At 39.2% G+C, this 17,272-nt stretch overlaps 1 protein-coding gene across 5 annotated transcripts in view; it reads right to left on the bottom strand.

Annotated features, from left to right (window-relative positions):
* The window catches only part of LOC310674912 (SAM and SH3 domain-containing protein 1-like), a 505,076-nt gene that overhangs the window by 134,816 nt on the left and 352,988 nt on the right, over positions 1 to 17,272 (bottom strand). The window contains exon 1 of one of the 5 annotated variants that reach the window (XM_083434756.1): positions 8,140 to 8,660. The exons of the other annotated variants lie outside the window; for them this stretch is intronic. Coding sequence (XP_083290882.1) covers positions 8,140 to 8,142 — 3 coding nt within the window. The 5' untranslated portion in view covers positions 8,143 to 8,660. Of the gene's footprint in view, positions 1 to 8,139; positions 8,661 to 17,272 lie in introns of those variants that run through there. 5 annotated transcript variants of the gene reach the window in all.

The following is a 17,272-nucleotide window of genomic DNA, read 5'->3' on the forward strand; positions in this document are numbered from 1 at the left end:
TGTGCTAGTATTCCACCATTTGCGTTAACTAGTTTTCCCCTTAGGCTGTACCTGTGCAAGTCATTACACATTATGATTCTGTGTCATAAATACTGCAGAACATGGCAAGCCATGAAGCGAGTTTTGACTGCATTTTTCAGTAGAGCATGACATCACGGAGGGAGTCTGTGGGTGTACATGAATGTATGTGCAAAGCTGTGATATTTCAAGCTCCCTTAGAAAAAGAGCTAGAGAAATACAGCAGGTCACATTATTAGACTGTCAGTGTATAGACAAGATGGTTGGACAAATCTGGTTTTATGTAATTGATATGATTGTGGATGACAGTTGCCAGAGGGGCAGCCTGAAGCTAAAGGAAGACAAATTCTCATACACAGTATGTTTCAGCAGGGCAGGATCCATTCAGTTACAGCTGCCAGGGGGCAAGGATTTGTTACTAGCTCACATATACTCTGCAATTAAAATGTATTCATGCTTGGGATACTGCCATTCCTTTGTGTGTCTTGACTTGATCCCAGCTTTGCTAGCTTTGAATTCAAATGTCTCAGGGTTACAAGGCTCTAACACGTCTGCTGATTGTGTGATTTCAGTTGCTGCTTTTTAGGTAGCTTTCATGTGCTTTTGAGTCATGCAGAAGTCATGCTTTGAAAGACATGGCAAGGAACTCACTACCAAGTATCCTGACTTTCGCCACTTTTGCATTATGTATATACAGTACTTACATGTATTTGCAAGATGTTTCTACAAGTGCCTTACTAATGGAGGACATTCAGTTCTGTGCAACCAGATGTGAATACTTATTTTCAAAAAGTACTTAAATTTACGAACATTTTTAGTAACCTACACAACTGTTTCTACACATAATTTATATGTGGTCAAGAAACTACAGATGTGAACATGCAGCCTGGAGTCTTCGTCTTTGACCTGGATTCAAATCCAGAATAAGAGTTATACATCATAAAGAACATTATTTTGCAGGTTACCAGTACTCATGAGTGTACTTAGATTGCCTGCCGCCAGGCTGCAGGGCCTTACTGATTTAAGAGTTAAGAAGTTCCTAGAATCACCATGCTTTTTTAAAAAATAAAACAAAACTTCCTTGTAGAAACAAATATATTTAAGTGAAAGATGTTTTATGTGTGATGTCTAGAATAATAATAAAAAAACCATGAAAACAAAGAATGTTCTTATTATAGAAGTTCTCTGTCTCTGGCAAGCTAGTTAACAGGATATTTATCTCAAGGAAAAAGAAGTCACTTTAAGTCCAATGCCCATATAATTTCAGACACTGAGAATCTCATGTTAAGACCCCATCAAATGGATGCACCATTAAGATGACACCCCATCTGCTCAGCAAATGTCCAAATCCGCAAAGCACCTGCTTAGGGTGGAGAAAGAGCAAACACTCTGCTACAGGTCTTGGTATTTCTATAATACAAAGCAACTCTTGTGCTAGCTTTTACCACAGCAGTCGTCCTGGGAAAGTTTTGGAATATTTCTACCATACAGTTTAATCCTGTGAGTGAAACAGACTTTAAATAGCATCCTGTGATTACTAATGTAGCGCTACTGTAATATGGCCCTGAGGGTTTTTTAAAAATAATGAACTTTGACTGATTTTAGAAGAGAAAGCTTAATTCATCAACATTTTGGGTTGGTTTTCTGGGGGGACATGGGTCATGTCAAATGAGCTCCTCTCTATATTTCAATTTACCTGGTGAACGTTTGGTTACTCTTTATCTGTTGAAGTGCATATAGGCTGAAAGATCTGTCTTCTCGGCAAATGGTTTGGGATTCAAAAGATGTGCCTTGAAGGGGAAAATTATGCAGCTCATGCAGAGCTGCCTGAGAACCAGTGACTTGTGGCAGACCGCACAAACCTCAGTAAAGTCCCTGATTATATTAAAGCTTATTCAATTTTCCCTTTTCCAAATGTTACTGTTGTCTCTGACATGTAAAGATGCAAAATAGCTTCATCTGAAAATGTTAACCACTAAAAAGCAAAAAGCAGTACAGTAATTAAGATCCTGTCTATAAGCAGAATGGAGATGAATGGCTTTGTAGCTTGAATGTCTGATTTGGTCATTCTGCTATGGTAAGTGGAACAATTTAAACAGGTGTACCATTTTGTCAGGTCACAAAGCTCCTTACTGATGGAGTATTTATTAGCCTTCCTCTCAGGGTTGGTCAGGCTGGAGAAACTCTCAAAGGAGGTGGCACTGTGGTCTAAACCACAGAGTCTAGGGCTTGCCGATCAGAAGGTTGGCAGTTCAAATCCCCACGACAGGGTGAGCTCCCATTGCTTAGTCCCTGCTCCTGCCAACCTAGCAGTTCGAAAGCACATCAAAGTGCAAGTAGATAAATAGGTACCGCTCTGGCGGGAAGGTAAATGGCTTTTCCGTGCGCTGCTCTGGTTCGCGGCTTATTCATGCTGGCCACATGACCTGTACGCCGGCTCCCTCAGCCAATAAAGCGAGATGAGCGCCGCAACCCCAGAGTCATCAGCGACTGGACCTAATGGTCGGGTCCCTTTACCTTTACCATTTGTCTGATCACAAAGCTCCTTACTGATGGAGTACTTATTAGCCTTCCTCTTAGGGTTAGTCAGGCTGGAGAAACTCTCAGAGGACATCAAAAGGCAGTGGTTGCACACTGCATAGAGTCAGAAGCCGTAATGGGCTTTCTTTCAGCAGTTTGTCCACAATTCATTGGTATTCAGAAGCGTGTTATCTCTGATCCAGGAGCTAACGTATAGCCATCGTGAATATGTACCATCAATATATTCTACTTCTGCTGTTGGAAGCAGAGGTACTCTGAATATTAGTTAGAAATAAATATTTATCACTAATAAAGTTTAATTGCCCTGCATGAATATAATTTTTCTTTATACAATGTTATATGGTTGGTAATTGACCCTGCATCATTTGGCAGAGATATACCCAAGTGATAGTGATATATGCTAGAAATGAGGAGGGAATGCAACAGACTATATGATGGAAGACATATATGATGGAAGTTTCTAAAAATCATATATACAGAAATGAGTGGTTATCACATAACAAGGTCACTGACAAATTCTTCTGCATTATCTTTAAAAATAAGGTGTGACCAGAAGACTATAATTTTGTCTTGCTAACTGCAGCCAAAAGAGCAGCTAAAGTGCATTTACATACTATTCCAACTGTACAAGAATTGTTTAATAAAATATGGCATGTTGCCACAAAACTTACAACTAAATAAATAAACAAACTTTGTGGTGAGTTCCCCCACCTTTCCTCCCCCCCAGAAAAAAGCAGTTACTAATTATTATTACTAATGAATATGTCTAATGGATACGGTAATCTCTTTTTCTTATATTTACTGACACTCTCAAATAAATCAGCAAGATTGTTATTTTATATGTTTGGTAACTCTATCTTTAATTATGTGTTCCCCCAGTTTTCCTGGAACACATATTAATCATCAGCCAGTAATTCCACAGATATCTCCTGGATCCTATTTTTAAAACTGGTGTTACATTGATCATACTTTCCAAGTATGATGACTGATCATAAGGACAAATTACATATTTTTGTTAGAAGATCAGCAACTTTACATTTGTGTTCTTTAAGAACTCTTGAGCGGATGCCAGCTGGACCTAGTGATTTGTTAGTTTTAAATTAATTAATTTTTAAAAATAATTATTAAATATTTCTTAGTTTACAAAAATACGTGCATTGTCTCTTTTCTCAAGTTGTACAATAATTAGGCTTAGAACTCCATCTCTTATCACTACTATGTCCCACATTTCCTTACACTCCCTTCCCAAGAAAGTGAATTTAGCCACAAGCATCTGTTCTACATCTTCCAGTGCGAAGATACAAAGAACTCATCCAGCTTTTCTGTACTCTCCTTCTACTCCTTTAGAACACCTTTGACTTCCTTGTTTTCTTAAAGGCCCAACTGCGGTTTCCTATTTCTAATGTATTTAAATATTTTTCTATTGTTAGTCATAATGTTTTTAGTGATCTATTTATTTCACTTATATGCTGCTCTTCATCACAGAATAATAAGAAAAAATAGTGATATGTTGCTCAAACTCAGCCCCATTCATCTACTTTACTACACCACAAACATTGAATAGGATTTATGCATGTTCAAATTATAGAGCATGAGCCAATGTGAGATAGTAATTCTAGTGTTTGAGGAGAACTAGGGAGACCCGGGTTCAAATCCTCACCCACCTATGCAACTCCCTAGGTGACATGGACCGGCCACTATCACAGAGACTAACCTATTTAACCCTGTTATAACAATAAAGAGTGGATCATGAGCTGTGCCCTGGATTCAAGAAAAAAAAAATTACCCTGTATATCTGGATGAGTAAAATGTACACATTAATCAACGTTGTTAAGTAGGATTCGAGTATATGCAGATCTCTCTGTGTATATGCAAATATAATTTTGATGACTAATTAAAATAGGTGTGGCCATGTATGTGGGATTTCCTCAGAGTATACTCTCCAATCTCCATGAAAACTATGCCTTGTTTTTGTTGAAATTTTCATTATAAAAAAAAACAAGATCTTTGCAGATCAAAGTGAGCGACTGCTATTTTTGGATCAAGCCCATGAACACAGGGACACACTTTGGCTTTGGGCAACACACATGTTGATTGCTGCAGATCTGGAAGAGCAGACAGATGTAGCAGAAAGTCAAATGGGGTAAATATCCAGGCCTTTCTATTCTCTCACAGAAACTGCATGATAGGGCAATGTTTTAATTTTAAATGCTTTTGTTTTAACAATGTTTCTGATTTGTGCATGTATACATGTTTTGTGTGTGTGAGAGAGAGAGAGAGAGAGAGAAAGAGAGAGAAAGAGATTTTACTAAAATATTGAAGTGGTTCATTACAGTCAGGGAACATGTGAATTCATGTGTATTATAAAGGCTGTTGTATAAAAACTAGCTGTTTGAAGAAAGTCCCTGATGGAAACAGGATTTTCACAAAGTTAACAAATTGTTGTTTCCAGAATTATTGATTTTAAAGAATGGTTCCTGTGGCAGCAGCAATGTCCTGGATTGACCTCTAGAGAAAATGCCTACCCTACAACCATCTGAGACATCCATGCCCCTCTTGGAATGAGGTTGTGACAGCAACTACAGGTAAGTTAAGAAAGTATTAGACTGCAGAATCAGTGCTGGCTACTTTGCTGTGAAGTTTTACATGAAAGCCAACGATGCAAAAAGCTTTTAGTATTATTTGGCAGTACAATGGAAACTTAATTGTCAGGGAATTACCTCACATGCCCCATAAGAAAAACAAGCCCATCAATCTCTTGTGTGATTATTAGTCATGTTTGATCAGCACGGTTGGCTTTTCCAGCCTGTTAGTGAACTTATGAACTTATGTAGAACAAATCATGCTGCATTTGATTCATCTTGAGACTCACTGTTATTCAAGTTCATTTTTAGGGAGGTCTTTATTTTTAAATTGCAGAGTTTAAAGATTTCCTCTGAATAAACTGGGGACAGTGGATCTTTTATAATGGCTTATAAACTTTATTTTTGCCCCCGAAGTCACTCCATAGCTGGCTATGAAAGACATTCTAACACTGCCAACCGTTTAGGCTGGCTGGCTCCCAGGTGCTTTTTTAAAGGCCTGTTAAGGGGGAAATGTCACAAAAATAAGCACTCTATTCCATATCCGCTGCACTCTTTCCCCACCTGGCAAAATCGTATTCTGGGCTTTTGGCCTTCACTATACAAACAAATACAAGAAGAAAGTACATAAATTGTCAAGGAAATTCCCAAGTGTGAACACATGGAAATGTGTCAAATGACCCATGCCTCTGGATGGGGTTTAGCTACAGCACAGTGCAAGCAATGACTTGTGTTGCCTGCGCCACAGCTAAGGCATATCCCTCAGATTAGATGTGAGAGGACGCTTATGCCCTATTCAAGTGAGCTGCCCCCATGTTCTATCATGGTTCCTTTCTGCCAAAGATTAATGCTGTATGTGGAGACATGTGGGCGCAGGGCTAGTTGAAGGGCATGTCAATCTGATGTCACATGTTGGGTGGGCGGGTGTGGCTCATTGAAAGCAGTCTCATGGGTCTAAATAGGACAGGAGGGTTCTTCACTACTGCTTTATGCTAATAATACCTTTATTAAAAACAACTTTAGAACAGGGTTGTGAGTATGCTTCAGGTTGGAAGTTAAACATAACAAAAAGGGAGGAGGAGGAGAAATAGGGCATGTTGTTAACGTTCTAATGTCTGCAGTTTAAAAGTTACAGTCTTAAGATGGAGTGCAGGAAGAATTCTGTGGACAATTATATTAGTCTCTTGAGTGATGAACAGATTACAGGCTGTATCAAGGACTACAGAGTCAAAGAAGCAATAGCTGTTCTCTCCACATTTTTCTTTAAAAAGTGAAACAGTTATTTCCAGTTCTGTCCCCAGGATTAAAAGGAGAAAAAACACAGTGCTATTGTGGCATCCAGTATGAGAAAGAGTTATGAGCAAGCTGTTAAATTATTCATAACTTTGTGGTGTTGTGGTTGGTTCTCTTAAAGGTATGACTGCCCTGTAGCCTTATGATTTTATCTGTCTAAAATATATTTATGTGATATTTTACATAGCAATAGTAACCTAGAGCCAACACTGTTTAGTACCCAGAAGTAACACAACACACACCAAAAGGAAGTACAGTGGTACCTCAGGTTAAGTACTTAATTCTTTCCGAAGATCCGTTCTTAACCTGAAACTGTTCTTAACCTGAAGCACCACTTTAGCTAATGGGGCCGCCACGCCGCTGGAGCACGATTTCTGTTCTCATCCTGAAGCAAAGTTCTTAACCTGAGGTACTATTTCTGGGTTAGCGGAGTCTGTAACCTGAAGCGTATGTAACCTGAGGTACCACTGTATAGGCAACCCCCCCCCCCAATTTACGCTGTGTATATTTGAAACACCATTGAAAATGCCTGCAAACATCCTGTTCCGCCCCTGCCCCATCCCACCCCTTTTAGTGACATTTTTGGGTCATTTCTGGGTTCGGATCAATGCACATCTGGAACCTGCGTAAATGGGGAGGTCGCCTGTAGTATAGGTATAATAAACATCTTTATTAGGATCAATGTAACAATTTGGTATTTTAAATTTTGAGTCACATATGCTTTTGCATCAGGGTCAATCTATGCAACTAGGTAAATAAATTAATGGGGAAATAGTTTCCGGGGGAGGGAATTGTGTTTAATACAGCCTGCAGTTCTTTCAGACCAAATTAGGAAAATGTAGCATCAAAGCCTGCCAAACAAATGTTTGGCTGCATCATTTAATTTGGAATACAAGCTAAATACGGGTAGTTTCCTCCTTTGGCCATGTTTTAAACAAACAACTTTTGAATTAAATATTCCCCCACCCCACCATAATGTATATTGGTATTTATGTAATGCATGCATATTGGTGTGTATGTTAGTACACAAAATATGTGTGTGTGTGTGTGTGTGTGTGTGAAAGTATTACAGTAGTTAAAGTGTTTAAATAGCATTTGTTGGTTGGGACCTGAACCCTAAATACATTTACTTTGAAGAAAATTGATTTCAGAAAGAGCTTATGTCCAACTAATGTCAACCTAAAAGTATTAAAGACCTAATAATGCAACCCTGTTAATTGAGAAGTGTTTAATGCAAAGTTAAAAACTGGCACTCTCTCTCTCTCTCAACACTTTACTTTTGTTTCTTTCAACACTATTTAGGTACCATTACCTGAAACTTATTTGGGTTTTTTTGCAGTAACTATATGAGAGCTATGCCATGATTATAGATATTTTACACCCTGAACCTAAACACATTTGCTTGAGAACCTAGTTCACTAAGTGAATCATTTAGTGAATGTAACTAACAATTTAAAATTTACTGAAGTGCAATTGGAGTTGCTGAGCAGTAAACTTAAGTATAGGTTTTCTTTCTAAATTTTGCATGAAAGATCAGATTAAAAAATCAAGAAGTTGCATATCCCAAATACATAATCAGTATAAAATGTGGCTGCAATTGACTTTGTGAACATAAATGAAAACACATCTGTGCAAGGAGATCAGCGTTACATGAAGGTTCAAAATATCCCAAACCCAAAATGATCTAAAAGCCATCATTACTTACCATGGCGTGCCAATACGAAAACAGCTCTCTCTTCAAAAGGCGGCCTTTCAGACACTATTCTGTACTTCACAACGTATTTGCCCATCAGCTAGAAACGACCATCCTCAATACAACTGGCACTTTATTTTATAAACTCCACATTAAGGATAAATGTCATCCGTTGAACCCACATACATGGTCCCGATCAGGGAAACATAAATCAATACACGCAAAGTGAGAGAAATGCTGTTCAGACACTTCATCCAATTCCAGGGAGAGTTAAGGCCTTTCTGGCCTCGCTGGATCTCACTTCAAAGGGAAGGCAGGGCCTCCCAGCAGCAGCGAAGCCTCTGGCCTTTTCTTCATCCCCCCTTCCCCTCCCAGGGCAATCTTAAGTGTCATTTTCAATACCACTTGCTTACAAACAAACAAACAAATGCAGATGGTGAGAATGGCAGGACTTCCTATGATTAACTGGCTTCCTGGCAATGATCTCTCCCCCTCCCCCATGTCCTGCTGATTCTCTGAAAACAGCTAGCAATGTAGACATTTTTGCTCATTCTAGCTCTATATTTACCATTGTTGGGATTGTTTTTTGTCAGCCTACCTAATCCTTTTCATACTACTACTTTTCTTTCCTTATTCCTTTTATTCCAGCTATTATTCAGGATTATTACCAATGATGGTGATATAGATAATGGCAATTAGGACCAAAATGTGATGCATGCTTACTTGGAAGTAAGTGCTACTCTTTTCAATGGGGTTTACTCCCTGTGTAAATGTGTTTAGGATTTTAGCCTAAGAGAAGCATAAAATATTTCCGAGTGGCAAAATTCTCCCTGAAACACTTTGTGCTTGAATATGCATGTCCAAATCCAATTTAGAAGAGCCTCTCATTTATTGTCAACAGCAGGGTTTAACAAGGAACAGGGTCACTCTACAGATGTATCTAATCAGGAATATAGCGCTGTCATATGATAAGAATTATATACCCTCCACAAACTGAATGACCATGAATGTTAAAGAAAAGGCAAGCATTAATTAAAAACCAACTTAATAATTAATACTGAAAAACACTTCCAAATTTATATTTCTGCCCAAGGCTATATGGGAGGCTGATACATGAACTAAAGGTGATCATGCTAATGTTAGGATTATTATAAAAGATCCTATGTGCAATTAAATATATTGCCATACTTTTTCTCCAAGATGACAAATTCTGAATAAGTAATATTTGATTACCATCTTTCTATAAAGCCTGCAGTGCAAAGCCTGCTTGCTATAAACTATGTTCCATTAATCTCAGTGGGATTTATTTCCATGTAGACACATTCAAGGTGAGAATGAAAACACCCTTTTAGCATTCATGGCTCCCAAGTGAATCCCCTCCCTCACTTTTGTCTCTTTGTCTTACAGTTCTTAAAACAAAGTACCTTTTATTGTTATGTGCTAGTTCAAATTGGCAGTGTAAAATATTTTTATTAGCATTCCACAATAGTGAACAACCATAGACTTAAAGATTTATAGTATTCCATATTCTGCTTTCTGTATTTCTTTTTAAATAAACTACAATGCTAAGAAGTACTCAGGCTCCAAGATTAGAATCCTGCTATCAGAACGAAGAATGAATCTATTCTATGCAATAAATAAATAAATGACTTTATTGTTCATTTGTTTCAGCTGTTTCATGACTATGCTGCTCTTCAAGCTCCAAAAACAAAGCAGTAACTCTGAGAGTACTATTGGATGCTCTGCGCAGAAGCTCTCCCTTTTGCGTTGTGTTCTGGCAACAAATACTTGTTAGAGTATAGCACATTTGGCAAATCTCCCATTTGTTGAAATAATTGAGTACTGTGATCCTACCTTTAAGAATAAGACACACAGGGTTCACCATGTATAGTAACTCTTCAAAAAATATGGGGATTGATAAACCAACTAAATATAGAATCAGCACAGGCAATTGTGTCCACCAATATCAATGTTACATAAAACACTGTAAAATAGTGTGTTTATATACCCACCTCCTCATACTACTTCCCACATTAGTGGCAAAAAGCTTCAAACTGATGATGTGGCAAGCCTATATGGCACACAACCCTTCAGGAATTCTCCTCAATAAATATATACATCACTTCAGTTACCAGTGGGATTCATCACTAGCAGGAACAAACTAACTTCCTGTGACTAAAGCTACATCCCAAGGTTTGCCTATTGTGCACATCTCAGGTTCACCTAAGAGCTCTGATTATTACTCGGAAGTTGAAGGAGATGAGGCAAATCCTGAAGAAATGCATTTGGGAGACTGGGAGATAACCCTATCAATAATTAAAATAATAAATATGAACCTGTCTCTTTTTCTTTTAAAAGTGCTTTTCAGTTTAGATATCTTGAAACTGCTTTAACAAAATAATATTTTGCTAATGGATCCCTCAGTTTGGCCCACAAGAAAAATATTCCAACATATGCCTCACACTTAACAAAGAGCACAATCCTAGCCATTTTTACTCAAAAGTCCTAGAGAATTCATTGGGCCTCACTCCCAGTAGTAGGGTCAGGATTCCAGTCTTAGGCAACTGGCTTGCTTTTAATATAGCACTTAGTACATTGTGTATATATCATCACACCAGGAGGCCAACAGTAAGTGTCAACATTGTGCTACATTCATAGCCAAAAACAATAGCCTTTGGCTCTTTCTGTGATAAATATAGATAACTATTGCAGTGATCAAAGCAAACAAGAGACCAATATTGGATAGGTGTAAAAATGTGAAAACTTTTTTGTGAAATTGTCCTACGCTTGACTAGAAGCCTATTCCACATCATAGGACAAGACAGCAAAGTAGGATAGAGGTTACAGAACCAAGAAAAGCTTTGAATTCCTCTGTCAGTGATTTAACTGAAGCCTTTTATGTCCACAACAGCCCTCCTTAAAGGGACAGGCCTCCTCCTCTCTGAGTATTCTCTCTGGGCTCGTTGCCTGCCCTGACAGGCTGACATGGGGTATGTAGGTCCCTGGCATGGAGGGACCAGTTCATCAGAGGATGCAGACTCTAAAGGTATGGTGGCGCTCAAGAGGTCTTGATTCAGAGGTCCCTGATTCTGGGGTCCAGTGATGAGTCATAATGCAGGGGGCCCTGCACCAGTTTCCAGCACCATTCCCTCCAGTGCCACTGGTCTGATGGATCTGCTCAGACCCTCTGTGTCTGAATTGGGAGTGAGAGCCCAGGCTGCAGTCCTGAAGAAATATTCCATATAATTTGGAAACACACATACTGTATTTTTACACTAGAAGAAGGTGACCCAGTAAAATATATAACCTTGTGTATTTTTTATCTTACAGTAAAATTGATATTTGTTGTTGTTATTATTCACAGTTTTGCACTCAGGTTCCCAAAGCGACTAGCAAGTAGAAATAACAAAAAAGTAAAATGAGATATAAAATCAGCAATACAGAAAATCTAAAATAGTCATCCAAAAATGTATTCAGAAGGGACAAGTCCTACCCACCCCACTTAAAGGATGAGTGCAATAAAGGCCACTGAGTATACAGTGGTACCTCGGTTACAGACACTTCAGGTTACAGACGCTTCAGGTTACAGACTCCGCTAACCCAGAAATAGTACCTCGGGTTAAGAACTTTGCTTCAGGAAGAGAACAGAAATCGTGCGGCGGCAGCGCAGTGGCAGCTGGAGGCCTCATTAGCTAAAGTGGTGCTTCAGGTTAAGAACAGTTTCAGGTTAAGAACAGACCTCCAGAACGAATTAAGTTCTTAACCCGAGGTACCACTGTATTCCCTTCTTCTGAACTTGCTGTAATACAATGCTATTGTAGAACTATCCCTGATCTGAATACTTCTAAGCAGTCAGCAGCAGCACTCAGTGTGAAAATTTCTCAGTCCTTCTCAGTATTAGCAGACCACGTTTCCTGCCAGCAACATTCAGTACAAATACTGTCTGGTAAATAGCAGCTGCAAAGGAAGAAGACTGATGCCAGGGTACACAGTGGTAAACACTACTTCTCAGTGGCTCACTGTATCTTGGGCCAAGTAAGCTGAATATACATTCAAAACTTCCTTTTAAGATTTTCGTTCAGAAAAGAATATCTTATGCTTATATGGGGAAAATACCAATTTAATTTTAAGCACATAATCAGGTGACATATTTGGAAGCTGCCATAGGAGGTATGAACTAATTAGATTTCAGCTCTTTTTTGCAAAGTATTTGTCAAACCATTAGAGCCAGCCTATAACATTTGTGACACATAAAAGAGCACGTGGCTTGAGCCCATTGTACCACTTGCTTCCTATGTGACAAAAACTTAACACCATTCCTTTCTCTCTTACACAGCCCAATATGTTTTTTGGGAAGGGGTACAAAGCACTAACATACAGCGCAGGCCAGTATATCTGATGAATCTGAAACAGCATGTGCAAACAAGTGCTACATGGGTGATTTCCTTAGCTGGATTGCAGCATCATGCTTCAGTATGGGCATGTTGTGTTCCAGCTGCAGGGCAAAGATGCATTCCTTGATCCACTGCAAGTATGGTAATCTCAGACCAGCCTCATAACTACACTGGGGCATTTAGAGGCTTTTTCCTAGTACATAAGAGAATACCAGGTTCCAACAGGAAGCTTGCCACCTATCCAGTAACTTTGTCTGGGCGAGGCTGTTGGCTGCTAGTTCTGGAGAGCTATGTGGGCACCAGGCCGTCAATCACAGTGTCATCATTGCAATGAGACCCCTAAGCCCCATCCTCAAGGCGCTCAGAAATGCAGCCAACAGCATCTTTCAGACTGCTGCTGTTGGGAACAGGAGGGCAGCCATGGTGGAGGAACAGAAATGACACTGTTTCCCTTCTCCAATTGCAGAAGTCCTTGGAGATATGCTGCTGTTTTCTATTTCTGTGTGAAGCCAATTGTGTTGAATGGGACTTTCTCTTAAGTAAGTGGGTATAAGGGTGCAGCTGAATTCTATGAAAAGACCATTGACGGAACAGAGTATTCCGGTCACTTCTCAATCCTGGACCTTTTTTCCTGCTTCATGGGGAGTCATCTGCATTAGGGAACAGTAGGGTGTTACTTGTTCTATACATGCAGGGTTTTTGAATACTAGGGTGTTTTTTTCTTTTTCTTTTTCTTTTTAGCTGCTTGCACTGCACTCAATTCAAGTGTGGATTAATTTTCCAGAAGTAAATTATTTTTTGTTTCACTTTAAGTTCTTGGCAGGTTTTGAAGGCCTGAGATGGGAGTTCAGGACAAGACGGGGAGCTGAGAGTATTGTTGTTGTTGTTTAGTCGTTCAGTCGTGTCCGACTCTTCGTGACCCCATGGACAAGAGCACGCCAGGCACTCCTGTCTTCCACTGCCACCCGCAGTTTGGTCAGGTTCATGTTCATGTTTGTAGCTTCATGTAGATTTCGGTAATGATTGGGGTGAAAGTGCGTGCTTGGTGGAGGGCATGATCCACATGAAGAGACAGGGTGATGATGTTGGTTTCAACCTGTGCAACAGGTGCCCTCTCCCTCTTCTCTCTTCTATTGAACCTGGGAGTTTCTGCACACAAAGTAGTTGCTCTACTATGGAGCTACAGCCTTGCATCATAGTTATCTCAGTTATAAACATTTTATTTATTATTGTTTCTGTTGTTATTTCAGTTATTTATATTTTCTGTTGCTTCTGTCCAACATGAAAAAACATTATTATTATTACTAAACAAAGTTGTTTGCAATTGCTCAGTCCCTATTTTTCAGAAATGATTGTCCAACAGCACTGAATTTCAACTGGTTTTGAATATGTAGATGCACACACAAAAATCACAAACTTTAACTTTGTCATAATACAAACACAGATTGCAATGCCTGTTTCTGTCATGAGCAGCCTCATTGGTATTCATCAACAGAGCATGAAGCAAGCTGGTCTGCTTACTCCTCTCCCAGTATGCACAGCACAGCTGAGCTGGGGAGCCCTGGCAAATGGAGCGCTCATAAAATCTTGCATACAGAAAACTATTAATCTACATTTGTTTTCACTGTTCTTCCCTTTTCAGACAATTTTATGACTAGACTCCATAGGGAAATGAAGAGTTATGCTAGTTTCCTATGGTTATCCTTTGCTCTCCCTCAAAGGTTTGCTGCTGAGCCATTTTATTAAAAAAGGAGAGAGAAATCAAAGCATTGTCAAGGCAACCAATCAAAATCCCTGTTTTTTAAAGTGTTAACTGCGGGCATTTTTGTATTGGGATGTGAGTGTCTCAAGTCTACATTGGCTGTGGTTAGAAAATACAGCCAATTTACATGCCCCCCAACATTTCTCCAATGAATATAGGACTTCCTAAGGAAAAGCAGGGCATTCTGGCATCAAATCAGAAACCAGGATGGCTTCTGTAAATCCACAACTGTTCCTGGAAAATATGGACCTCTGGAGGGTCTCAATTTAAAAATGGCATACCTGAAAAAGGTTTTGGGGACTTATTTATGAGGAATTAAAAAAGATCTTGAAATACACCTTTCCCAAGAAACCTGAGGCTTTTTTGTTAGGTATGGTCGGTGAGGAAATTAAAAAAGAAGATAAGACAATGTTTCAGTACGCAATGGCAGCAGCCAGAATATTGTTGGCGCAGAACTGGAAAACCACCAACATTCCAACAATTAAAGAATGGCAGATCAAATTATTCGAATATATAGAATTAGCAATGATGACACAAAGAATCAGGCCTCAAAAAAGTAAAAAACTTATTAATGATTGGAACAAATTCTTAACATATACAGAAAAAAACTTAGGTAATATTAAAATTACAGTAGGTGATATATAAAATCTGTGAAGTGGAGATATAGAAAGAGAGAATGGAGACCGCAGAAAGGTAGGATGATTAAATAACCTAGACCGGGATGAAGGGAAACACCTTTCTTTTTGATCTTTATCTTTTATATTTTTATATTTTTTCTTTCTTTTTTCGGTACTACTTGTACGTTATGATTTCCTTTTGGATCTTCTATTATGTATGTATGTATGATTTGTTTGGAAAAACTTAATAAAAAGAAAATGGGGGGGGGGAATGGCGTACCTGATACATAGCTGCATATCAGCAGGATAGAGCCAATTTAAATGGTGCATTTTTCTTAGATTACCATATTTTTCGCCCTCTAAAAATGAAGGGGAAATGTGTGTGCGTCCTATGGGGTGAATGCAGTGCGCCTTCCCGCTATCCCCCGACCTGGTTTGGAGGCTGGCGGCGGGGAGAAGCCCACTTCTCCCTGCTGCCAGCCCCACAAGCTGGGGGACAGCGGGGAGGCGCAGCGCACCCAGGCTTAACTTCGCGCAGCTCTCCGCAAGCCATAGGAGCCCGGCGCCGGGCTCCCACGGCTTGCGGAGAGCTGCCTGTTCTGGGGGCTGGGGTCGGGGGAAGCTCAGGCTTTCCCCGCCCCAGCCCCGCGCCTGGGGGAAAAATTATTCCCCCCCCCAAAAAAAATTAGGTGCGTCCTATGGGCTGGTGCGTCCTATAGGGCGAAAAATACGGTAGTAACTTGCAGAATCCAGGATGTCCATAAACATAATCTAAACTATATTAACGATTTACAAAAAGAAGAGTCTATGTTAAGATAAGTCATTGCTTCTCTATTGCCTTCTCCTACCTACCCAGAGGCCCCTTCAGTCTCATCTGATTCACTTAAGCACAACCCACATAAAGCGAGTATCCTCACAACTGTCAATCATAGGATCCCTATGTATTTACATCAGAGCGAACTCACTGTGCCTCTGCAGTACACACATCCATGGAAGTAAAAAAGCCATGTGCAATCCAAAGCTACTAAGATATGTTGGGAGCTTTGTCCTTCAAACCCGAGTGAAATGTAGGTTTAATGGTACAGGATTTGTGAGTATATCTAAAGTATTCACACAGCGCACCACCAAACTTAAAGCATAAATGTAAAACATGAGCAAGAATGCTCCTCTTTCTCTTTACGATTTAAGTGCCTCTGGAGGATGCCCTTCACTCTTTAGTTTCTGCTTCTATCAAAGTAAATAAGGATGCAGTGGACTGTCTACAAAGTTTAAATTAATAAATATCAGTACAGGGCAGTGGATGCTCTAATGAGTAAAAGAAATAAGGTATTGCATGTGGTTCATATCTGTGAAACATGATGGTTTTCAACAAAGTGAAAAATCTATTAGTTATCTCCATTTTCTCAGCTCTCCATTTCCTTGGATAGCTTTGAAACTGAGATCTTGTTTCTGTTGCTCTAAGTATATAGAGGATAAATGCCAGACCATACAATAAGATCAATAGAAACAAAAACATGCTGCAAATAGTTATGCACAAAAGAAGGCAGTGATTCAAAATTAAAAATCTAAAGACACTCCTATAGGAATGTACACTTAAAAAAAAAATCCTGCTTTTTAATGTTATTAGCATAAATCAATCACTGTTTGTGAGTACAATAATGCACAATTTAAAAGCAAAGGATAAGGCACAATAAGGGGTCAGCCATTCACAAATATAAGGCTGTGAATAACCAGGCAAATAATCCCATTGACTTCCTTGTGAATACTTCTGAAAGGTGACATTCTTACATGACTCCTATTGAGCTCATTGGACACACAAAATATCACCCCAAGACCTTCCAGATTCTGATCCCACAGAGTCCATATTAACCAACCAACCAACCAACCAACCAACCACAATACACAAAGGCCTTATCCAATGAGGTGACTCCACTGGCAATGTTTATGCAGAATTGTTTATTAGAAGCAGTTTCTGTCTCCTACACTATATTTCAGACCAAGGACAGAAATCAGTTTTGGCATCTCTTGTTTTCTAGGCCGCCAGTCACAGCCCAAGAACAGTACAATTGTATTTTTAAAACATGCTTATGTGAAAACATCAAAGTCCATCGAACACAGTATTTTTCAGATCACGAATCTAGTCACCTTTCATATTTCACATCTCAGCTTTTCCTTTCTCCCCAGATACATCACTTAGATAATAATATAATAAGTAACACAAGAGAGCCTAGTTTTTTCTCAAAAACTGTAATGTCGGAACTCCAAAACCATTGTTTACAAAACAGACACTGCATATATTCTCATATTGTCAATAGGTATATAAATCTGAAATAATTGCACGCTTTTTATTATTGGCCTGATGCTTCACCTTT

This window comes from Podarcis tiliguerta (genome assembly GCF_965153285.1).
Source record: "Podarcis tiliguerta genome assembly, chromosome: 3".
NCBI classification, from domain to species: Eukaryota; Metazoa; Chordata; class Lepidosauria; order Squamata; family Lacertidae; genus Podarcis; species Podarcis tiliguerta.